Source organism: Vigna angularis, chromosome 3 (assembly GCF_016808095.1).
Source record: "Vigna angularis cultivar LongXiaoDou No.4 chromosome 3, ASM1680809v1, whole genome shotgun sequence".
NCBI classification, from domain to species: Eukaryota; Viridiplantae; Streptophyta; class Magnoliopsida; order Fabales; family Fabaceae; genus Vigna; species Vigna angularis.
Genome location: NC_068972.1, coordinates 11753393 through 11778991, shown reverse-complemented (window position 1 = coordinate 11778991; position 25599 = coordinate 11753393). Strand labels below are relative to the sequence as shown.

The following is a 25599-nucleotide window of genomic DNA, read 5'->3' as shown; positions in this document are numbered from 1 at the left end:
TCCATTTCCTCTATATTTCAAAAAATGAATGAAGACCTTTAATTCTTCAATAACTTTATCAATACACATATCTTTTTTATTGTAAATTCTTATTACCTAAGTTAACTGCAAATAGAATGTCATACAATATTCATACCTAACAAAAATTTTAAGTTTTCTAGCTCATAAGTTGTTGAATAGTTAGTTTCATTTTTTATTTTAGGACCATCACTAACTTATTATCTTCTTTTGAAGTTTTGAATAGACTAATTCATATTTTCTACTTTATATATCTATATATTTTTATACAAAATAAAAAATTATAATATATAGAACACTACTAAAAATAAATATTTAAAAGAATGAGTTAAAACAATAAAATTTTGTTCTAGTTGGCAAGAAAATTAAACTCCATCAAGACTCATAATATCAATGAAATTTCAAGTCTTTTTGTCTTTTATAATAAGTGCTTAAATTTAATTTTCCAATTTCAACTTTTTTATAAACCTAGGGTACAGAATCTTAATAATATATATAAACTTATTCATACAATAAAAAAACTATTATAATATTAGATTTAAGATTACTAAATTATTGTTTTTTATAATAAAAAAGACAATTGTAAATGAACATGTAACCAATCGGCTTAACTCTAAACATAGAGTTGTCAATTAGATTTGACCCTAGCTCATGTCGGTTGGGGTCAAAAAAATCTACAGGGCCAAAAAAACTCTTTATTAAAAAAGTCTACAAGGATAAAAACCCCTAAAGCCCTATAGGTCAGGCCAGCCCATGGGCTTTTCTTTTTACAAAATTTAACGTCCAGAAACATAATATCATCATACAAGTAATCACAAATCATGTGTATTTTTTATCCAGCTTTCATTTTATCTTTGTTAGTAATAACTTATAACCATAATTGATTCATGTGTAATTATATTTTTTTACCAATAAAATTAATTTTCTACTTCATAACTGTTTCTATATTAATTAGTTTAATAATAATGCTTTTATACAATTATTCCTTAATTTCCAAATTTTGTTTTGATAATTTTTTCATCTTAATTTTGGTTTGTAAATTTGACGGTTCAGAGATATCCACATAAAATAGGTTTAAAAGTTAAAAAATATAATTTAATTTATAAAATTTTGATGGATTAACGAATTTATTTATAGATGGTAATCTTTTTTTTCACTAGTTTAAATCAATATCATTCGATTAAGATTTGTGATCAAAATTACATTACTTTTAATTGGTGTGAACATGTTAAAATTTTGACTTAATAACTTTTTAACTTTTTTTTAATTTTCCAAATTTAATAAAACTAATATTTATTATTTATAAAGTTATATAATTCTTTTAAAAAAAATTTATGAAACGTATAATTTAGTCATTTAAATCAATTTATATATTTTTATGTCTTTTTCATATATTTTATATTATATTCATTTGTCTTTTTTAATAGTTTCTTATTAAGAGACATTGATGTAATTTATTTATTATTATAGTTATTATAATTTTTATTTATTTTATATGTTAATAATTAAATACAATAATAATTTTAATTTTAGTATTATAAATTATAACATTATATTTATTTAAAAATATTGTATCTATTATTTAATTATTTTTTATTACAATCGGCTCAATTATGATAAATAATTCAATAAAAACGATCTTTGTTGGATAAAGATAAGTCTGATTTTAAAATATTAATTTAATCTAAAAGGTTAGAAAAAAAAATCTGATTTTATAACCACTAGGATTACATCTAGATCTTGTATACTAACATATATGATATTTATAACAATTTTGCCTAACAAGGAGGACTTTCACTAAAAAGTTAGTTCTTTTATTACGTGAAATTAATTTTAAACTTTATAAAGTTTGTGGTTTAATTTTTTTAATGTATATATATTTATACAAAACATTCAACAAAAGAATTTTATATGACAAACTATAAAAAATAAAAATTTTACACCGATATTAAAAATTCATCCAATTTGAATATTTCAAATATTTATACAGATATCAGAATTTGATTATTGAAAAATCGAATTTTCAACTGTTACTTTTATAATTTCTTTTTTGAAATTTTTTTCATTTTCTTTTAAATAAAAATAATAATAAAAATTTTCTTTTTTAAATTTCCAAAATAGTAAAATTATATATTTAAAATATAGTTATAATTAAAAAATTATTTTAAATAATTTTTTATAAAATCAATATTTATACATTTATATTTAATTAAAAAGATATTAAATATCATGTAAATTTTGGAAATTATTGAACTTGTAAAGTAAATAAAAGAAATAACTAAAAAAACATTAAAAGTGAATTAATTTAGTTTAGGGGCTAGTCCCATCCTAACCCTACCCGAGCCCACTTTATGTGGAGCTTTAGGAGTTGGGGCTTTTAAAAAGCCCCCTATTAAGTGGGCTAGAAAATTGAAACTTGATTTTAGAAGGGTCAGGATCAACGCATGGACCAGGGGCTCAAATAACACCTTTATCTAAACAAGTAAATTAAGTGAACAAAATTACAAGTTTTAAATTTTTTTACTTTTAGCTTTTCACTTTATATATCGAATTGTCGTACTTAAAAATATGTAGTATATGACATTATTACAATATCTCTTTATATCATTGTGGGGTCTTGTGAAAAATATGTAGATTAAGAAAATATTTCCATGCTTAATTTGGTTGTGCACTAGGCCCTTATACAAACTTTTCTAATAAATGTCAATTTTTTTTCATACATGTAAAAGATTTTGGAACGGTAAATACATTAAAATTAAAGAAAGTAATATTTATTTATTTATTTGAGGATCCCTTCACATGTAATCCGTCTGAAAAGTGCTCTTCTTTATTTATAATCTCTTTTTAAAAGTGATTATACATTAACAATAAATTATTTTAACGTTAAATTAAAATAATTTAAAATATTTAATAAAAATGTACTTAGGGTTGGTATGGAATGATGAGTTACCACCACTTAAAACAAAAAAGGAAAATATTTTTTTAACAATTTTTTTTGACAATTTTTTAACAGCAGTTTATATAGTAATTTATGATTGATCTGTTTTAATATAAAGAACAATAAATAGTGACACATAATTTATTATCAAAATATTATTAAAAAAAATTGTTAAAATAGTATGTTACAAGAAGAAAAAATACGTTAAAGTTGTATATTGTTGTAAAGGGACATGGTTTTTCAGGTTGGTTCATCGTACTTTTGACATTTCTATTTTTGTTTTATATCTGATTTGCAGTTTCATAAATTATTATTTTATTATAACATTCATTAAATATTTATTTTTATTATGTCAATATAATATTATTGTATTGTAAAAAGAAATTGTCAACCACAGAAACTTATGTCAAACAATATTTTTTTCTTATCAAACCAAAGCACATTTCCAAACACACAGTAATACTACAAACGTTTACTTCAAACACAAACACGACCTGATTTTTAAAAGGAATACTTCAAAGGATTGGAAAGCAACAAATTTTGTCGGTTTTACAGCAAAGTGTATGGCCAAAAGAACTTAGAAACCTAGCTTCATGACTTACATATGTTCTGTTCTCTTCCCAATTGGGCGCACTTCTTCATTTCCTGTTAAATTGACTACATTCTGCATTCTGGGTCTGCAGCACTGCACTGTGACTTATCTGTGCTCTTCATGCAAACCGCTTGGTCACGTTCTTTGCCCCATAACAGGAAGTAAAGACCAATTATGACAATGAGTGAACCTATGATGCTGAACATTCATCACAGACAAATTTCAGACACTGCATGTTATACCTTAGGTGAGTGTTAATGTGATCAAGATCCTTATATGCTAATAAAAAAAGTGCTAATTAAGAAAAAACATTTATCAATTAACTAAATATTCTCTATTTTTAGGATAAGGTTTGTGTTTTGGATTTAACAAAAGTACTTATATTAATGAGTGTAGGGATATCTTGTAATATAATTTGAAAAAAAATTATCATGTTAAAACCAGCTTTAGCAGAATTGCATTCTTTTGTAATTTTTGAAAGTAAAAACATTGAAATTATGAGGCATCGGTTATTACCTGCCCAGATAAAGTTTCTCACCAAAGACAAAGTAGGCTAGAATTGCCACCAATATAGTAGAAAGAGGGTTAAACATTGTGACAAAAACTGGTCCTCTTTTCTCAGTACACCATAGTTGAATGTAGATTATGAAGCCAGCAACTACAACTCCCTGCCATCAATGATTGATATCGTTAAAAGTATGGATTTTGTGCTTCCTTTTTGTTGGTACAAAGATTTTTATACACTTCATTTAACAGCTTATTATATTATATATACTGACACCATATATTGTGGACCACAAGTCAATGTTTAGCCCCATAGTCCATGCAGAAGAGTCGTGTTCTATTATAACAGTAAAAACAGCTGATTGTGCTGCTCCAATAAAGCACATCCACGTGGTGAGTGAGAGTTGAGCAGGGTATCTTTTCAAAGTGGATGCCTGAATTCCACAAAAAACATGACAATTTCTAGTTACAAGCAAGATCAGCAATGAGAATAGAAAGTAGAAACCAAACTACTTCAACTACTTATGTGTTTTTATATTCAAGCCTGTTCTTCCTTTATGCATGTGAAAAATGTACACATAGAACTTGTAATAGTTTTGACTGAGTTAAGGTTAAAACCTGCATAATGTACCATAAAGACCATGCAACACAGCTTGAAACTGTAAGAATTGAACCCTTTAACCAGTCTTCGGTGATAGCAGCACTTTTCCGTGGAATGTGGATTAGAGGACGCCATAAATTTTTGATGACGGGTCCTTTGTACAGTGTCATAATCAAAACACCAGCTAAGGAGATCATGGTCCCAATAACTTTTGCAATACCACGAGGATTCCAAACATCAACAACCTCAAACCTACATATAATTCAACTCTTCTAAGGATTACATAAATATATTATAGGCTTTGTTTCATAACTCTAAATTCACCTCGATGAAGAATTAAGCAAACCTGATTGCTACAGCAATAATGAAGGTAAGGGAAGCTATGGTGTTGACCATGGAAGCAACAAAGGTCGGATTTGTGTAGTTAAGGCTTGCAAAGTACATGTTAAGGGTTACACTAACCCTGAAAATTTTCATGTTAGACAAATAAAGTTCCACTCTGCCCTATGATTAGATGTTAGAAGCAGCATGCATGGTCCTTACCCTAACAGAGAAAGCAAAAAAATTTCCATGAGAAGAGCAAATGTCAGCTTCGGTCTAGCATCTCTGCAGGAAAACACATATAGTCACATAAATGAAAAAAGTTATAGATCATATAGCATAAATTGAAATTGATCAGGAATGCAAATGAAAATTTTGATATGAAAAAGTGCTACCAGAATTGATAAACAAGCATTAAGCTTCCATGAAACAAGTCAAGCATAGTGATGGAAGTGCAATGAACTGTTGAAGAGAAGTGTATACATGTACCTCTCCAGAAAGTATGCAAAAGGGAACATCACAACCGTGGCCACAATATGGCGATATGTTACATAGACATGAGGACTCATCCCATGATTGAAGGAGGCTTCAGTGATGAAATACAAGAAGGTATATCCCACCTGGACTATAACCATGAACAGGTGTGGCTTTAACTCTCTGTACACGAACACATGAGAAGCTCTTTTCTGTTGCTCCATAGCTTTAGCCATTAGCGAATGACTATATGTGATTCAGAAGCTCAAAATATAGCTGATGAGCTTGTTGAATGTGATTCTCATTGCATTTGATGCGGTATCATGTTCTTTATTAAATTCCCACAGAATCTACTCAAAATTTATTCCTGACTAGACTATGACTTCAGAATGCACATCTTGATGGATACTGGAGCAGCAAAAAAAAGTATATATTATCATTTTCAAATGTATACTGATTGAACGTTTACTTAACCGTAACTATAACTATTCTCTTATTATTAATTTATTTGTTGTGTGCTGAAGTAGAGAGTGAGATCATACGTGAAGCAAAATATAATGGATAATGATATTTTGATAACATTTTAATATAATCTACGTGTTATTAAAATTATTCTGATCTAAAATTATTCGATAATCAATAATAATAATCATAAATATTAAACTAAATCACATAATGACACTGTTAAAATATTGTTAAAAGAATATTATTATCATTATCCAAATATAATTGCTCAATTTGATCACTTTTTCCTGGTATGTTTTGCTGACAAGGAATTTTTGAAACACCCCACACATTATTCTGATTCAAAATTCAAAATTAAGTGAGTGTTCGAAGTCCCGCTACTAAAAATATCATTTTACGACAAATAAATAAATAAATAAATATATATATATATATATATATATATATATATATATATATATATAAAATGGTACAAATTTTATTTTATAGTTGATAGTTTTATAAAGTTAAATTAGATTTTATTTCTTAATATGTTATGTTCCTAAGTCCGTCCAGTGTATTATTTTCTGTTTTGGAGTTTTATTTGTTAGAGTTTTGTTTTTAAAAAATGTTTCAAAGAGGAGGATGGAAGAAAAAGAGATTAAGTGATTATTCAGTTAAAAAATATTATTTATATTTATAGAATTGAAATAGATTGTAAGTTTTCTATATTTCTAGTTAATCGTAACATGATATAATATCAAAATTTTTAAATTGTTTGATAGACATAAATTTGATATTCAGAATCAAGAGACTTAAGGAACGTTGTTAAACCATACTATTTAATAAGTGTATTGGTCAAGTAGAAACCTTCTTAGAATAGAACCTATCTTTGGATTTATTTTCCAATTCATCTTATTAACTTGAAAATTGTTGTCCCACTCATGTTATCCCATTCAATTTCGAACTGGATGGGAAAAATAATTCAGTGCTTTAATAAAATGATCCCCAGCTGTTTGAGATGTTTTATTAAATTTATTAAAGCAATTCAATTTCCATGTAGCCATGCATTATGTTATTTCAGGAAAGGAAAATATAGCACTACACTTTTGGCTTTCTTCTACCTAAAACGCAACATCTAAAGCAATTAACTTTTATTGATTGCCTAGTACAAAACACTAAAGCAACGATAGCATTAATGCAGATTATACCATCCAATAATTTATATATAATCCAAAATTCATTGACTCTCCTATCATGTCAATAGATCTAGATCGCATACAAATATTACCTACTCACTATTTAATTAGTAATAAAAAAAATTCATGTTACTGATATCTACTTAAAAAATATTTATAAATATTTAAAAATCTACGAGTATTCATAAAATATACGAATATTTAAAAGATATATTTTATAATTTTTTAAAATAAAATTTAAGTAAACTTAAAAAAAATATAATACAAATTAAATTAAATGTGAAATAAATTTTAATTTTAATTAAACTTAACATAATAAAATATAAATTAATTTTAATTTAATTTAATTTAATAAAATTTAAAATTTTATTGATAATAAATATTTATAAATATATAAATAATATAATATTCACCTACTATTTATTATCTACTATTTCACCGTATTAAAATATTCAATATTCACAAACATAAATACTAATTATTTGTTACGAATTTTATTTACTTTTATATATGTGAGCACGTATATTTTCAAATCGTACTAAATTAATTGTTCGATTGAACAAACTTTCTATGGACTGAATCCGCATATGAAGCAATAATTGTTATTCAATGATTTGTATACTTTTTTATTTCCTTGAATGATTGCGCTTTTTTTGTTAACTGTTTTACTATGAGGTGATGTTTCTTGTCCATAAACTAGTTTTGCTTGTATTTTTAATTTACAAAAATAATATTTAACTTAATTGATATAATAACAAATTATTTTAATATTTACAATTGATTGTTATTTAATGATTTTTTTTATAATAAATTATAAGATTAATCATCCTTGGTTTTCAAGTTTTGCACACAAAGTCCATTTTGAACATATATACAAGTTTGAATTAAAAAAAAAAAAAACTATTTAATTTCATATAAGGATTAACATTCGATGCACTGAGCCTTGTCTCCTCACATGTTAAAACTAAGAAACTTAGCTAGCATTTCCAAATTTTTAGCGATATTGATGTTGAATTGATGTTATTTTTATTTGTTTTATTTTTTAAATACTTTATTTACATAAATCAATTTAAATATATTAATTGTTTTATTTAAATATAGTATTTTAATTATGACCAAATATATAAAATTATTTAAACGTTAAACAGTTGTTGTTGAATAAAAAATTTCTATGTCAATATTTAAAATATAAATTCAAGTAAACTATTGATATATAATAATATTCGAATTGATAATAAAAAAATATAATCACAGTAAAAGTTGTTATTAAAAAACATGAAAACTTCAACTGAACAAATGTAGTGCACATCCTTTAAAATATAATTTTCCTAACATTGTTCAATAGTTAATGTCGAATAAGAAATAATATAGTTTACATCAATAAAAATAATTCTAACAATTTAAATAAAAAATATTTTACATCAATATAAATAAATAAAAAAAAGACTACTATTCAACATTAACCTAAAAATTAGTTATTTAAGTAATATTTCATCTTAGTTATGTCAACAATTCATAAATTGAAATCGAGTCAAAAAGTGAATAGAATGATAAAACATTAGAGTTTGAAAATATGATTTTTCTTTTTGTGAAATTTAATATTCTGTATTTTTAAATAGTTCAATTACTTTCATAAAGTTCTAGAGGTTCAATTTATTTTAAAATTTCTTACTTAAAAAATTTAATTCTTTTGTAAAAGAATTCAAATTTTCCATAATAATTAATTATTCTCTATAAGATATTATCATCATTATCATCCAAACATCAGGACTTATGTATAATGAAGTAAATTTTCTTGATGAAAATTTTAAATGGTTACAAAATCACTTTAGGACGATGATATCTTGACAGTAAAAAAGAAAAATACACACACTTGGTAATTTAAATATTAATATTTTAAGTCTATCTTTTTAGAAAGGTGTAAAAAGTCCGAAAGTCACATTTTTATGGATGACAGTAGGTTTCAAACATTCTTAAAGTAAGTTTTGATATAATATAAAAAAGTAAATTTTGTTGAAGTTTATTTTACTGGGATAGATTGAGCTTAATAATGTATATCGGTATTATTTTTCTTATATATTACAATTTTTTTTAATCTTTTAAATGAAATTTCTGACTCATTATTTAATATAATTTAATTCATGATGTATTAGACTTGAATATTATATTTTAAGGATACAATTAGTTCGATTTAGTGTGATTTTTAAAAGTTACAATTAAAACTATGTAATTATTAAATATTTATATTTTAGTAAGAAACTTAAAAGTTTTATTTTTTAATAATTAATTTAAGGGTTAAATATGTTTTTAATCCCTTAACTATTGGTCTTTTTGGTTTTCGTCCCTCTTTCAAAATAAGGTATAATTTGGTCCTCATTCTTATCGAAATGTTCGTTTTAGTTCTCGAAAATTAACATAGTTAAAAATTTGGTCCTCATTTAGTCAACAAAATAAAGACTAAAACCAAAGTTTCGAGTACTAAAACAAACGTTTTGAAAAGAATGAAGACCAAATTGTACTGTATTTTAAAATGGGGACGAAAACCAAAAACGACCAATAATTTAAGGACTAAAAACATATTTAACCCATTGTGGGAGCAATTATTATGCAGAGGTATACGATGTTATCTTGGCGAACCGCAACTTTGGCCCTGTGAACCGTAGACAAACATTGGTGCTTCCTATGTCCACTTTGTTTTGAACTGTGTAATGTTTTTGTGGTGGATGTCATACTGAATTCCACTTCACTTTTCCACTAAAATAATGCAATGCCATTAACCCTTTTTTAGTGCCTTTCCTCTTAGCATAAGATGCCATCAAGTGCATGCTTCCTATTTTCTCAGCCACACATTTATGTAAACAATTCAGGGGCAAACTGCCAAAAGGCCGGTTTCTTGCAATCTCCACCTTTTTAAGCTTCCATTATATGCTTCAACTGTTCCACATGCCATTCCCAGTCAGCTACCATGCATATTTCAAAATATGTTCATCCTTTTCATTATGTTTATTCCAATTTTATTTTATAATGTAATATAATTTTCTTCGTCATTATCATTATTATTATTATTATTATTAAGAAATAAATTCTAAACAAACTCCTTTTATGACAATAAAAATATATATATATATATAGACATTAATAAATAATTTGACAATAATTTCAGATTTTAAACTAACTCAACTTAATAAAATCAATTTGTAAAATAAAATTCATATTTACATATATTTTAAATGGTTGACATAAAATTTTCAACAATTATTTATTAATTATATTAATGATAATAAAAGATAATAATACTTTTTTAATTTCAAATTAATAACATAAATTTATATTATATACCTCAATAAAAAATCTTATTTTATGGGTAATTAAGATTCTAGTCAAGGACAGAATAATTCAGATATGAAATTCTAATAATAGGGAGCATAAAGTTCATTCATTCGAGACGTAAAGTTTCTCATGATTTTTTCACAAAAAAATCTATACTATATTTTTCATACAAAACACTTTTGGAGGGATAAAAAGAATTACATTCAATAAACCACATCACATCAAAGGATCCAAAACTCTTTTATTCCGTGGGTACGACCACCAAACAAACGAAATCTGTAATTTACTTTTATGAAATTACGTCAAGATTACAACTTTTGCTTACTGTTCATTATCTGACCTAAGACGTTGTAAATTTTACCTAACCAAATTTCACAACTTTTTTTTTATGTTGTCGTGAATCTTGACAAATGTAACCAGTTTTGGTAATGGAATGTTTGGTATCGAAGTAAATAGAGTGCAAGATGAAAGAAAAAAAAAGAAATTTATAGAAAAAACAATGGAATTCGTACTAAAGAGAACAATTTATAGAAAAAACAATGGAACAATTCTTTTATAATAATAATATTATTAAAAAAAATTATGAATTAATACAGATTTTAATACAAAAATTTGAAACCATAAGTGTATGGTCTTATTTTTTTTAATACACTGTATAACTTTTTAAATTTTATATGACAAGTTTTAATTTGAAGATATATTTGGGAAGTAAATTTGAGTAGAATTAAAAGAAAAAGAAAATGAACTTTAATGAATACTCTCTTATCAGAGTTACTCATCAACACTTTCAAATTGCTGTAATTTCGTTAATCGAGAGAGACATGCACTTGTCCTTCTATCACAAATTGTTTGTGAACAACCATGTAAACTATCACAACTTGTTTGTGAACAGCACTTGATTGGAAGAGTGTATTCCACAACTATTCTTGTTTCACATACACGCTTTAACGATAGTTGTCCAATTACATGACGTTTTTGCCATTCATTCTCAAGTAACTTTACATTGGTTTTAAAGGCTATGTGTTATTCAATTTCCACTAAAATTTCATGAAGTCCTATCATATGACAAATTATTAGACAAACTCCTAACATTAAAAGGAAAATCGCATATCAATATCAATACCATGAAAAATGTAGACCTCCACCAACATAGTTCGAACTAAGTCTCCATTTTGGAATCTTCCATGGAATATAACATAGAAGTCTTCTTAATAAATCTACTCTCATCCACATTCAGTTCCTTCATTCACACACTTTCATTACATTTCTTTTCCTCACCTTCTTGCAACTATATGTTAACTTTTCCAAAAAAATGTGGGTAATTGAAATGTTGGGATTTGAGGATGCTGAAAAAGTTCCACTTTTGTGCATACTAGTTGAAAAATATTTGAAAAGATCCAAAAGATATGATGAGAAAATTTACAAATATATTTGCTATGACTATGAAGAGAACATAAATTATCTGTATACTGGAACATGAATTCAAAATATATGTTTTTCAATTATTCTTCCTGAATGAAGTTTCATTTGTTGAAGTATAAATCTTTTTATTATTCATTTATTTTGAAAATGAATAATAAAAAAAACTAAGATTTATACTTCACACAAATGAAACTTCATTACAGTTAAAGAAAAAATAACTCAAAAACACATCTTTCGAATTCATTTTCCAGGATAATTTATGTTCTCTTCATAGTCATACGAAATATATTCGTAAATTCTCTCATCACATCTTATGCTTTTCATGCTATAAGCGCAGACCTTACAAAAAAAGTTAAGAGAAATAATACTAACAACTACAAGGTAAACATTTATTTTCTTTAATCTTTACTATTTTTATTTTTTTAAAAATAAATATGTCACATCATTACTGTGGAGCTAAAAGTTTTTCAAATTTTAAGAACATATATTTCTTTTAATTAATTATGTGAGAAAAACATTATTATTTAAATATTTATTGTACCTAATACTTTGCCGGGAAAATAAGATTTGAAAGATTATATATGAATTTGTGAATGACTAGAACATTCTCAACTTTAATGGAAGAAATGAAAAGTTGTCAAAGAAATGGTACATGTAGAGAGAAGTCCAGTATTGTTATTCATGGGAGGAGGCATGGGTGTTGGAAAAATCACCTTCCGTGACACCATCCTTAAAGAATAAACCTCGATAGATGGTTTTATAAAATTTATCTCATGCAAAATAAAAAAAAAGTGTAAAAATAACAAATAAAATTATGGTGTAATGACCTCATATATAGTATATAAAATAATCATGAATCTGGATGCATTTTTAGACATATAATATCTACTTTATTATACTATAACATTAAGCATATGTAAGAATTTGTAAATAAAATCCACTCAGGAAGCAACTACATCAATGAATTTTATTTACAAGAATGTAATTTCTTAAGTATGTTTAATGTTATAGGTAGACATTATATGTCTAAAAAAGCATCTTGAATATGTCTAAAAATACATTCATGATTGTTTTATATACTATAGATGGGATCGTTACATCATCATTTTATTTGTTATTCTTACCCACTTTTTTTATTTTGCATAAGATACACGGATGGTGCTTTTTCCAACACTCATGTCTCACTCATGCCTCCTCCCATGAACAACAATACTGGACTTATCTCTGCAGGCATCATGCATCATTTCTTGACCAGGATATAGTGCTTTCATTTGTTCCAGTCGAGAATGTTCTAGTAACTCGCAAATTTATATATAATCTTTTCAAATCTTTCTTTCATGACAAAATATTAGGTACAACAAATATTTAAATAAATAATAATGTATTTTTCACATATTTAGAAAAAATATATATTCTTAAAATTTCAAAAACTTTTACTTCATAGTAACAATATAACATAATCTATTTTAAAAAAAAAAATTGTAAGGATTAAAGAAAATAAAATTTTACCTTGTAATTGTAGTATCATTTCTCTTAGCTTTCTTGTAAGGCGAGACTGACATTTCTCTTAACTTTCTTGTAGGGCGAGACTGACATTTCTCTTAACTTTCTTGAGACTACATTTCTCTTAACTTTCTTGTAGGGCGAGACTGACATTTCTCTTAGCTTTCTTGTAGGGCGAGACTCCACGCTTATAGCCTGCAATCAATCAATAAAAAAATGGAAAATCATTAATATAGTAAGTTGAAAAGATAAGCATGAAAAGAATATGAAAGAAAGCTAACATGAAATTCATATTATTATTATTCATAGCAAAGCGAACTCAATAAAAAGTTGGTAAGACTATTGAAGTGTTTCAAAAGGAAACTTAATAAAAATTTAGCACCAGTAACAATAGTTGCCTCTTTAACAACTCTATCAATCTCATCAGTCGTCACAGCAGGCTTAATAATCCTAGCAGTTGCATCCAACACCTCCCTTGCAATCTAAAAATTACAAATCAATTCACCCATAATTAGAGGCAAAAGTCTACACCAACCCAAAATAGAAAATATACAAATATTTAAAAGACCTTTCATCTCTAAAACTATTCTATTATCCTTATAAAGGTCTTTTCTAATTTGGCAAAAAATGAATTGGTAAAGAAAAAGAAGGAAAAAAAATCAAAAGTAAAGGTGGCCGAAGATGCAACATAGTTGATTATCTTGTAAGCATTATTCACTGTTACATCAAAGCTAAGTCATAGATGTTAGTGTCTATATATAAATTAGTACCAGTCTTGATGATACACTTTTACATCAATGTTGCTACGATACCATAAATCAAACCAAATAATGTGATGTTATAGCTCAAGATTGACCAGACAAGTTACTTATAACTCATTCTCATACTAAAATTAGTCAATGATTAACCACATTTGAACTTGGAGTGAGGAAAGGCTTCAAATGCTTATAGTAACTTATAGTCCAAAACAATATCACATTGATACTTAAAATCTATGTAAGACACAATTGAAACAGAATAAGAAGCTTAAATATTTAGGACTTGGTAGCAGCATCACTGAAAAGGATAAACCGTAAAAAGAAAGCAATAAGTTGAATAATATCACACAGAATGTAGAATCAGATTCACAAACTATAATGATCAATTATTTGCAAATTACTCATGTACAATGTTTACACCATTTTTGACAGAGCAGTTAACTTCAAATGCAGGTCCCTCAACTTGTTAAATTCAGGTTTACTTTAAATGTCTGAACTATTTGGGTTGTTTGCAAATAAAAAGTTTTATACCCATAACTAGAAGCAGACAAAGTTAAGTATCAAGTGCCATAGATCACTAAACTATAACTTGTTTCAGGATGTTTGGATCATCTGCCTAATTAGAAAACAACATGTATGAGTTTTAATCCAAGAAAAGTATTTAAAACAATTGCAAGATGCTATTGTGACAAGCTATGCAGATATATTAAATGAATGAAAACTGCTGCACCGTTTGATAAAAAGAAGAACAACCCTAGTCCAAATTTATTTTAAACAATATATATATAATATAGTTGTCATGGCAGCAGCAAAACTTAGTGGTACTGTAACGTGTGGCAGAGGCAAAAGGTTTTTCAGTAACTACAAAAATGCACCATGAGATATGGCCTAATGAATAAAATAGAAATCCTATTCAGTGGCTTTATGAAAGGCTGCTGCAGAGGCAGTGAAATAAGATTAATTAAAATCAACAATTCAGTTACCTTTATCGTGAAATAAGAAGGAAAGAACCTTAGAAGCATGGTCATGAAAATAAGGTACGTTTTTGGCAACAGTGCATATATTGTAATATAGAATAGCTAAAAAAACATAAAATAAAATAAAAATATAAAGAGAACCGAGAATTATGGCATGAATCTAAAATAAGATTTCACAATTTCAAGTTAGTAACAAAGGGGTATGACCAATCCTGCCATAACATTTGTGGATTCCAAAACAAAATGTCTACCTTTCCTTTAATTCCGTTATTCATTGGACGGTTATGGCATAATTAAAGTGTGAAATATGGCCTACATGTTAGGAGATGCACATCTAAGAAGAAATAAACCGGAGGAAGGCTATTTACTTCACTTTCTATCAGAACTAGCAGGGAGGTATTTTAGCCACACAACAATCTTAAGAGAAAACATGCAGTATGCAACATATCAAGATCTCTATTCTTTCACCAATTCATCATTCGACCTCTAGCTCAAAGTCAAGATATGCATTTCAACAAATTTCATGAGGTAAAACAGAATTACAAGCCAAACAAAGTAGTCCACATATATCAACCATTACGGCAAAGCATTACAAGGTATTCATATATTAGCTCCCTTACCTCAACTCCAGTAGTTCCAACTCCTCTATAGGATCTAAGGGGTCTCCAAATATCTAGATCTACACTGATTTTGTCCAACCTCCTTGCTTACTTTTTTCTATCTCAGACCAATGTTCTTCCTTTCATTAGCTTCCAAATGAAATTTCCAGAATAGCTTCCAAATGAAATTTCCAGATGGATTAACTTGTCAAAGACCAGAATATCAATGGTAGAAGCATGCTTCAGACACTGCACATAAAAGTTATGAGAAAAGAATATATTAAAAAAATTTAAATAAGTAAAGTTTAAGAAAATTGGCATTAGAAAATTAAAATCAAAGGAGTTTTAAGAGAACAATCACCAATGTTGGTAGGAGCAATAGTATTACAATGTTGTGAGTGGAATTATCGGGGAGAAGAAATCAACCCACTCAAAGGATTCCTATAAATAACCCTTTGACGAGGCTCATTTCACAGAAATCACTATTACATCTTAGAATTCTTCAATGCAGGAACTCAATTTGAAATTTTAATTAAGTGGGTTCTTTGTAAGAACACTCGTTAAGACCATAATGGAAATTTTTTTTACCAGCTATCTTCTAGTTCTTCTCAACAAATGCTCAATTTTCTAGAAAACTTACCTTGTTCTCTACAAGGCCAGGGTTAGCTTAGGGCTTAAAAAATAATTGACAGCTCTAACTACCAGTGACCTCAAAAGAGAGAGGTTGATTCTGCAGTAAAGCATTAATGTATATAAATGTATATAAATTAGTTATATAAATTCTGTCCAAATCTAAGTAAGTGTGCGAAGAACATTGCTATAATGAGAAAGAGAGAAAATGATAGAGTGGGTGAAGGAGTACCTGCGATACTGGCATGTTGGATGAAAAATTGTACTTTTAATTTTGGATATTGGACGACATGGACGACCGTACAAACATCCAAAAGAAAACAGTGAAAATTTATTTTTTAAATTTTAATCTTTATAGTTTTTATATTTTTTATTATTTTAAAAATTTTATATTTATTATTGTTTAAAACAGTTTTATTTTCATGAATATTGAAAACGGTACTGTAAAAAGAGTACAAAATTTTAATCAGTGAGAAAATAAGAACATAAATGTATATGTAAAATATAGGGCATAACTAAAAACAGGGATAAAACTGGAAGACAAAGTGGGTGGGCAGCGGAGGGTAAAAGCAAATAAAACATATAGGAATGCGAGATGGTGAATGCGTGGTGCGGTGAGCAATTAAATGTGTGGTGTGTATAATGCCAACCGAAACAAAGTAAAACAGTGGTGTCTATGCAGTGAACATGAAGTGCATAAAGTAAAGTAAATTATGAACATGCCCACAAATAAAAATAAAATATACAGGGGAAGTGCATGGCGTAAAATGAAATAAGCAGCCCACTTCTCCTTCTTTCTTCTTTGTTAAAAAAATATAAAGGTATTACTTTCAGCACCCTATAATATTTCTCCCAGCACCCTATCAATCCAGATTTCATTTTTTCTCAATTCATTAAAACAAATTTGGAATTCATTAAAGGTATTATACGGTTCATTGAATTATTTTTAAAAGTAATTCAGTACCTTTTCTTCTCTTTGCCTTCTGAAAAAAAAGCCTTATAACTTAGAAAATGATGGATTATGTATACTGAATGATTCTGCTTGTGTGTGAATGTCGTTAAATCCTTCCCAAAATCTGTTTACAACTCACTATGTGTTTCTTTGTCTTTACTCTCTGTGTTGTGATTTTGTTTCAAAAGAAATCTAGTATTGTGGAAATGAGGAGAACTCGTGTGAGTATAGGTTGAAGATGATTCTCAGATATTGTGAGTGTGTGTTTTTATTTTTTGTGTAGAGAATTAGGAGTTTTGGAGGATGGTAGTGGACGAATGAATCTCCTCTCCCACCAAATGGAAGTTTTGTTTTGTATATGAATGAGGTTGTATTTAAAAAAAATAGAAAGTCCTGATAGTTACGAAGAATGAAGGAAGACTGCTCCCTCCTCTTTGCACATTTTGCTAATTACCGGATTCACATTGTATTGGGAGTGGTAAATTTTAGGGGTGGTGGAAAGCAAAACGGTGGTGAGAAAACTTAAGACTACGGACTATTGAGCCTAATTTTAGAAAAAAGGGTGTAGAAACTGAAATAAAAGGGTGGATAGAAAATGAATTGGGCTTCCAGCCATTATGAAAGGAATATAGGAAAGGTGGAGATATACAAAACTAATTAATTATTCCATCATGTTTTTTTCAAAAAAATTATTATTCTCCCTTTTCAAATTTTGTTTTATACCGCTTATAAGCTCCATCAAATAATTGACTTATAGATGTTACCATGAAAACGATACAGTGATCTTCCCTGTCTTAAATCCATACTACTAACAAATATCAAACTAAACTTCAAAACCTATAGTGATAGTTTAATACTGCTCCAACATATCACAGAATAATTTGGTTATATTTTTTAATGATCTCTCTATTTTTTCAATGGACTCCTTCAATTCCATTTTATCACGTTTCCTTGAAGGTGATAGAACAACAATCTTACTCCAAAGAGAATTAGGTTCCATTATGGGATTGGGTTTCTTGTGAAGTTCGTAGACGGAATCAACTTCAACATTCAAATCGCTCAATTCTTTTAAGAGCTTGTTTTTTTTAATATATTCCCGTCGATCCTCATCGTGGAAGATGCTCCATATAACCTGTTATGTATTACAAATAAATTGTTATTTCCATTGCATGTTAATATTCACATAGTAAAATTAAACTCTCACATTTGGTGGACGACCAACAAAATTTGAGCCGCTGAGTATGGCGTAATCAACAAGATCACAATATCTTGGAAATGCATTAGCAAACTATTGATTGATGATTATTGGAAATTTAAAAATTAAAATAATATGTTATTTTTTAGGAAAATAAAAGTCATGTTGACTGGTAGGATTTATTTGTTATTTTTTAGGCACTAAGAGCACTAATTTGTTAGTGGTTATAGATACCAACATTTACATGCATTTACGTTAAGTTATTTGCTTCATAAAAGCAATATCACTCCTCAATAAAATATTAATGCAGTTTTATATTCCTGTGTTCCTCTCTCTCAACTTTTCCTTCAATAAAATAACCTACAAATTGGTATCAAGAGCTACATCTTACGGGACCTATGGATGCTGAAACAAGTTTCTCTCAAGTTGCTCCTCCTATCTTTGATGGAGATAACTATGATCTCTGGGCCATAAAAATGCAGAACTTCCTAGAGGCTTTGGATCTTTGGGAAGCAGTGGAGGAGGATTACAATATTGCTCCGCTGCCCGACAACCCCACTGTAGCCCAGATGAAAACCTACAAGGAGAAAAAAAACCAGGAAAGCAAACGCAAAGTCATGTCTATTTTCTGGTGTTTCAAAACTAATTTTCACCAGGATATGTTTCACAACACAGCAAAAGCAATTTGGGATTACTTGAAGGAAGAATATGCAGGAGATGAGAGAATTAGAAGCATGCAAGTATTGAATTTAATGAGAGGATTTGAACTGCAAAGAATGAAAGAATCAGACACCATCAAAGAGTACTCAAATACGTTGCTTGGCATTGCCAACAAAGTAAGATTGTTGGGCACTGTTTTTTCTGATTCAAGAATTAATGAAAAAAATTCTTGTATCAGTACGATAAAGATATGAAGCTTCTATAGCTACCTTGGAGAACACAAAGGATCTATCTAAGATCACTTTGGCAGAGGTGCTGCATGCTTTACAGGCCCAAGAGCAAAGAAGACTTATGAGGCAAGAAGGATGTGTGGAGGGTGCTTTTCAAGTCAAATTCCATAACAATGGCAACAAACAGAGGAAGAAGCAGAACAATGATACCAGACCTGGAAGATTAAACAAGATCAACAATAAGAGTAATAATACTCAGGTTTTTCCACCTTGTCCTCACTATAAGAAAACCAATCATCCACAAAAAAGGTGCTGGTGGAGACCGGATGTAAAGTGTCATAAGTGTGGGCAACTAGGGCACATGGAAAAGATTTGCAAATCTCATCAACAACAAGGAGAAGTTAAAGTTGTTGAGGATCAACCACAAGAGGAACAATTGTTTGTTGTTACATGCTTTGCTACCAATAGCTCCACAGAAAGTTGGCTCATAGACAGTGGTTGCACAAATCACATGAGTTATGATCGAGAACTCTTTAAAGAACTTGACAAAACTGCAGTTTCTAAAGTCAGAGTAGGTAATGGAGCATATATTGCAGTAAAAGGCAAAGGAACAGTGGCAATTGAAGGTCAAACAGGTTTGAAACTGATTTCAGATGTTTTATATGTTCCAGAAATTAACCAAAACCTGTTGAGTGTTCCTCAATTGCTTGAAAAAGGTTATAAGGTGTTGTTTAAAGACAAAAACTACATGATTAAAGATTCAGCAGGCAAGGAAGTATTTAAAGTTAGAATGAAAGGAAAAAGCTTTGCTTTGGACTTCATGAGTGAAGAACAGGCTGCAGTGCACAAAGAGGTCAGCAGTACAATACTTTGGCATAAAAGATTGAGCCATTTTCACCACAATGCTCTAATATTCATGAAGAAGAATGACATGGTCAGAGGCTTACCTGATATAGAAGAAGTATTTCCTACATGCATTGCTTGTCAATATGGAAAGCAAACAAGACTCCCATTTCCACAAAACAAGACTTGGAGGGCTATACAAAATCTACAATTGATACATAAATATGTTGGAGGTCCTATGAGCACACCATCATTGAATGACAGTAGGTATTATATTATTTTCATTGATGACATGACAAGAATGTGTTGGATATATTTTATGAAGTTTAAATATGAAGTTGATGGCATTTTTTGGAAGTTTAAAACTTTGGTGGAAAATCAAAGCAAGTGCAAAATGCAGATGATCAGATCCGACAATGGAACTGAATATACTTCCAAAAAATTTAACAAGTTTTGTGAAGATACAGGTGTAGAACACCAACTTACAGCCCCTTATTAACCTCAGCAAAATGGCACTGCAGAAAGGAAAAATCGGACGATTATGGAGATGGCTAGGTGCTTACTTCATGACAAAGAGTTGCCTAAAAAATTCTTGGCAGAGGCTGTAAATACAGCAGTATTTTTACTCAATAGACTGCCAACAAAAGCTTTACAACAAAGAACGCCTTTTGAAGCATGGTACGGTTACAAACCTGAGCTCTTTAATTTAAAGATATGTGGTTGCTTGTGTTTCTCTTATATTCCTCATATTAAGAGAGACAAATTGGACAAGAAAGCAGAACCTGGAATTTTTGTAGGCTATAGCTTGATTTCAAAGGCCTACAGGATCTATCTTCCACATAACAACAAAGTCATTGTTAGCAGGGATGTGAAATTCTTGGAGTTTGATTGTTGGAGCTGGAAAGACAACAAATTCCTTGAACAATTTGATTGTTTGAACTGGAAAGGCAACAATGAGCTTGGATTGCAGGAGGAGAATGAAGATGTGGATGATGAACTTGTCAGAGGAACAAGATTGCTTTCTGACATCTATCAAAGGTGTAATGTTGCGGTCATGGAACCTAGTGGATATGAGAGGCTGCGACTGACAAGAGGTGGATAAATGCTATGGAAGAGGAGCTTAAAATGATTGAAAAAAATCATACGAGGGAGTTGGTGGATAGACCTAGTCATAAAAAGGCCATTGGAGTAAAGTGGGTTTATAGAACCAAGTTCAATCCTGATGGTTCTGTGAACAAATACAAGGAAGACTTGTTGTAAAGGGATATGCTCAGATGTTTGGGGTGGATTTCTCTGAAACATTTGCCCTAGTTGCCAGGCTAGACACAATAAGGTTGCTGCTAGCACTAGCTGCACAAAAAGGCTGGCTTATACATCAATTGGATGTAAAATCAGCATTTTTGAATAGATATTTGGAGGAAGAAATTTTTGTGGAACAGCCAAAAGGTTTTGCTCTTCAAGGACAAGAAGACAAGGTTTATCTACTGAAAAAGGCATTATATGGTTTGAAACAAGCACCAAGGTCTTGGTATAGCAGAATTGACGCACATTTAATAAGCTTAGGCTTTGTGAAAAGTCTAAGTGAGTACACCTTATATATTAAAAAGGTGAATGAAGATATACTTATGATATCTCTGTATGTTGATGACTTATTTGTTACAGGAAATTGTAAGGAGATGATTGACAAGTTTAAAGAAGAAATGGAAAATATCTTTGAAATGACAGACCTTGGAAAGATGACATTTTTTCTTGGTATGCAAGTGCAGCAAAAGAAAAATGAAATATTTGTGTGCCAAGAAAAGTATGCAAAGGAAGTCCTTATGAAGTTCAACATGGAAGGGTGTAAGTCTCCAATGAACCAAAAAGAAAAGTTTTGCAGAGAAGATGGTGCTGAAAAGGTTGATGAAAAGCTGTTTAGATCCTTAATAAGATGCTTAATGTATTTAACTGCCACCAGACCAGATATCATGCATTCAGTGAGTTTGTTATCAAGGTACATGCATTGTGCTAGTGAAATTCATTTTCAAGCAGCAAAAAGAATTCTTAGATATGTTAAAGGCACATTTGATTATGGTATATGGTTCAACAAAGTTGAAAGCTTAAGTTTTCATGGATATTCAGATAGTGATTGGGCAGGATGTGTTGATGATATGAGAAGCACTTCTGGTTACTGTTTCTCTCTTGGTTCTGGAGTTTTTTCATGGAGTTCCAAAAAGCAAGAAATTATAGCCCAATCAACAGCAGAAGCAGAGTATGTTGCTGCTGCAACTGCTGTCAATCAAACTATTTGGATAAGAAATATCATGGCTGATTTACATATAGAACAAGAAGATAGCACAAAGATTTTTGTGGATAATCAAGCTACAATTTCAATTGCAAATAATCCAGTTTTTCATGGCAAAACAAAGCATTTTAAGATAAAGCTTTTCTTTTTAAGAGAAGTTCAAAGAAAAGGACAAGTGAAACTAGTTTACTGCAAAACAGAAAATCAAGTGGCTGATATCCTAACCAAGGCACTTCCAAAATCTAGATTTGAGTTCTTGAGACAAAAGCTTGGAGTTTGCAGTTCCAAAGTCAAGGAGGAGTGTTGATTGATGACTATTGGAAATTTAGAAATTAAAATAATATGTTATGCTATTTTTTAGGAAAATAAAAATCATGTTGACTGTTAGGATTTATTTGCTATTTTCTAGACACTAAGAGCACTAATTTGTTAGTGATTATAGATGCCAACATTTACGTGCATTTACGTTCAGTTATTTGCTTTATAAAAGCAATAACACTCCTCAATAAAATATTAATGCAGTTTTATATTTCTGTGTTCCTTTCTCTCAACTTTTCCTTCAATAAAATAACCTACACAGACATTTTGTGATATTTCAACTGTGAATTTACGTTCACTGCGCTCCTTGTTATTATAGCTTTCCTGTCAAAATTTCAATGGCAATGTTAATCATCAAACCAATAAAAAAATTACTTAATTAGTAACATCTACAACTCACAAGCATGTATACCTAATGATTTTAACATAACTCTCACAAACCATGCCAAGTAGGAAAATTTCATAAGGCTTTTGCGTGCATGGTTCTCCGTTAGAAATTCCTTTTGATTGATTTTCTTCTTCTGTGTCATGTAATTTCTCCCAGTAATTTTCAGTGACGGTTCCATCTTCAGCTACTTTATATCCTACTCCCATTCGGTATCGGTATTTGTGAATGTTTCTTGCCATGACAATAGTCTGCTTTACAAACGACTCACATGATAATGTATCAATCATGATTACATCTCGACCCTCGTTTAGAGCTGTCACAAGCTTAGATAATGCAACATGGGTGGAAGATTGATGCTTCTGTTCAAATTTTAAGTAAAAATAACTCATAAGAATCTAACATATCTCAGTCATTTGGTAATATAACTAAATTACAAAAAAAAATTATATGAACATGAAAGTTCTTAAAATCTAATATGGATTTATATATACAGTTTGTCACATGATGCACATATAACATCAGGTTAAAGGAAAAATAACATGAAGTAGATGGAAGTGGAGGAAGAAAGATATATGGATTCAACTTTTTTCACTAACATTTAAAAAATATAAGATTAGTTCAAAAGATTTAAAAGGAATAATGGAAAAGATTCTAGATTCAATTTTTCCAATAATAAAACTAACAAGTAACATTTATTATAAAGAAAAAAAATAAAAAATGAAGGTGTTCACACATAAACATACCAATTCAGCAGTTTGGAGCATGTCATCATGGTCAACTCTTGAATTAAGGACCATATATATGATTTCAGTCTCATTAAAGACATTTGTCTCAACTACCACAAGATTTTTAGCTTCTTCGTACCAAAATACTCTGTCAAAGCCATTTGATACGTATAAATAATTTTACTTAGATATGCAAAACTAAGTTAGAACACAAAATTTCTTTTATACTTTAATATTGAATTTAGAGTGCTGTGATTCACGAGTGTTCATTGCAGAGTCTATTCTATAACAAGATAAACACTACTCAGATTAATTTATATGCTATATGAACTAGTGAGATCCATCCACTATATAGTGAGATAAACATTCACGAGTGTCAAATACTTGGACTAGAGTGCTATAATTAGTATTTTATGAAATTTGTGTTTTCATCATTGATACGCAATTTAATAATTTTTGCAGTAAAACAAATTTTGCAAAACTATAAGTATCATAGAATAATAATTTTGCAGGACTGAAAGTTGAGTAATACGCTTTAAGAATATCTTCAAAGATAAAACTCTTTCTGGTTCCCATGTCACCCCTATAAGTAGTAACACGGGACGCCTTTCACTGAGTATCTTCGTATCCGTGTCATGATTTGTTGTTTTCACCTGCATATTCTTGCTTACCCATTCAAACCTTTGTTTTCTGTCAACACCACACCATATTAGCCAAACAAATATTATATATATATATATATATATATATATATATATATATATATATATATATATATGCACTTATTTTCGCATTACATTCCCCATGACCTAGAAAAAATATATATTAAAACTATAAAAACTTTTAGCTCCATCATAATATGGTGACATTAATTTGAACTACATTAGAAAATATTATAAAAATTAAGATTAATATAATTTTACCTCATAACTTCCAATATAATTTTCTTGAACTTTTTTGTATGTGGAGACTCTTCCCTTAAAGCCTATATATAAAAAAAATATGATTAACGCAGTAGAGAGAATAATATAATGTCATGATTTATTTTGAAAGGATCACATCAACTTTATTATTTATCAATATCTGTTTCCATTTTATTTATGAACTTTATATATATATATATAAATTGTAATATTAAGATATCTATATATTTTTATTAAAATATATATATTTAAAGAAGAAAAAAAATATTGGTAAATGAAGAAGATAAGTTAAGATAAATATACCTGAAAGCACCTTTTCTTTGATCATTTTACTTTCTAATACGCTTATTATAACGAGTATTGTGTGTAGTGTCATAAAACAATTTGATGGTCGGCAGTTATTATTATACTCACAGCAGTAAGTGCAAGAAGAGTGTCCATAATTCCCATCGTAGATCCTTCCTCTCGTGCAAGAAGAGTAAGTACAACCACATCAATATTTATCAACTGTTATTTATAGACATTGTATATTTGGATTAATTAACCAGCAATTAAAACTAAAATAAAAATATTTAAACTGTTTTAAATCAAAACTTTTAAATTATACATAACTATTTAACATGATAAAAATATTTTTAATCAAAAAACATTTATATGTTAATCACGGTTTCTTCTTAATACTAGCTTTAGTTATCAGTGACATAATAATCCAGGATAAAAAGGTACTCCAATAATAGATACTTGTGAGATAAGAAAAGAGAAAACCATCTT

At 28.9% G+C, this 25599-nt stretch overlaps 1 protein-coding gene and 1 long non-coding RNA gene across 4 annotated transcripts; both read right to left on the bottom strand.

Annotated features, from left to right (window-relative positions):
* Positions 1-3357: 3357 nt before the first annotated feature.
* On the bottom strand, positions 3358-5859 carry LOC108342526 (WAT1-related protein At5g07050). 2 transcript variants are annotated; one of them, XM_017580313.2, is made up of 7 exons: positions 5464-5857; positions 5197-5259; positions 5000-5116; positions 4671-4905; positions 4328-4486; positions 4065-4216; positions 3358-3746 (listed from the first exon to the last, which is right to left on the bottom strand). In XM_017580313.2, the coding sequence occupies exons 1-7, from the start codon at positions 5682-5684 to the stop codon at positions 3614-3616; spliced, it is 1080 nt and encodes a 359-aa protein (XP_017435802.1). In that variant the 5' UTR covers positions 5685-5857; the 3' UTR covers positions 3358-3613. The 2 variants fall into 2 exon arrangements, with proteins under 2 accessions (XP_017435802.1, XP_017435803.1); XM_017580314.2 differs by lacking the exon at positions 5000-5116 and having other exon boundaries at positions 5464-5859.
* A 6178-nt stretch (positions 5860-12037) lies between these two features.
* LOC108342656 (uncharacterized) lies at positions 12038-16547 on the bottom strand. Of its 2 annotated transcripts, XR_001833407.2 has the most exons (4): positions 16321-16541; positions 15702-15929; positions 13729-13828; positions 12038-13541 (listed from the first exon to the last, which is right to left on the bottom strand). It is a non-coding gene; the product is annotated as an uncharacterized LOC108342656 (long non-coding RNA). The 2 variants fall into 2 exon arrangements; XR_008247896.1 differs by lacking the exons at positions 12038-13541; positions 13729-13828 and having other exon boundaries at positions 15569-15929; positions 16321-16547.
* Between the last annotated feature and the right edge of the window lie 9052 nt (positions 16548-25599).

Excerpts from the sequence above, each read along its gene's own strand:
- LOC108342526 (XM_017580313.2), bottom strand. The coding sequence starts at position 5,684 with ATGGCTAAAGCTATGGAGCAACAGAAAAGAGCTTCTCATGTGTTCGTG. Across the intron at positions 5,117-5,196 it reads TTTTTGCTTTCTCTGTTAGG|GGTTAGTGTAACCCTTAACA; the intron begins GTAAGGACCATG and ends GAAAATTTTCAG. Across the intron at positions 4,487-4,670 it reads CTTTATGGTACATTATGCAG|GCATCCACTTTGAAAAGATA; the intron begins GTTTTAACCTTA and ends TGTGGAATTCAG.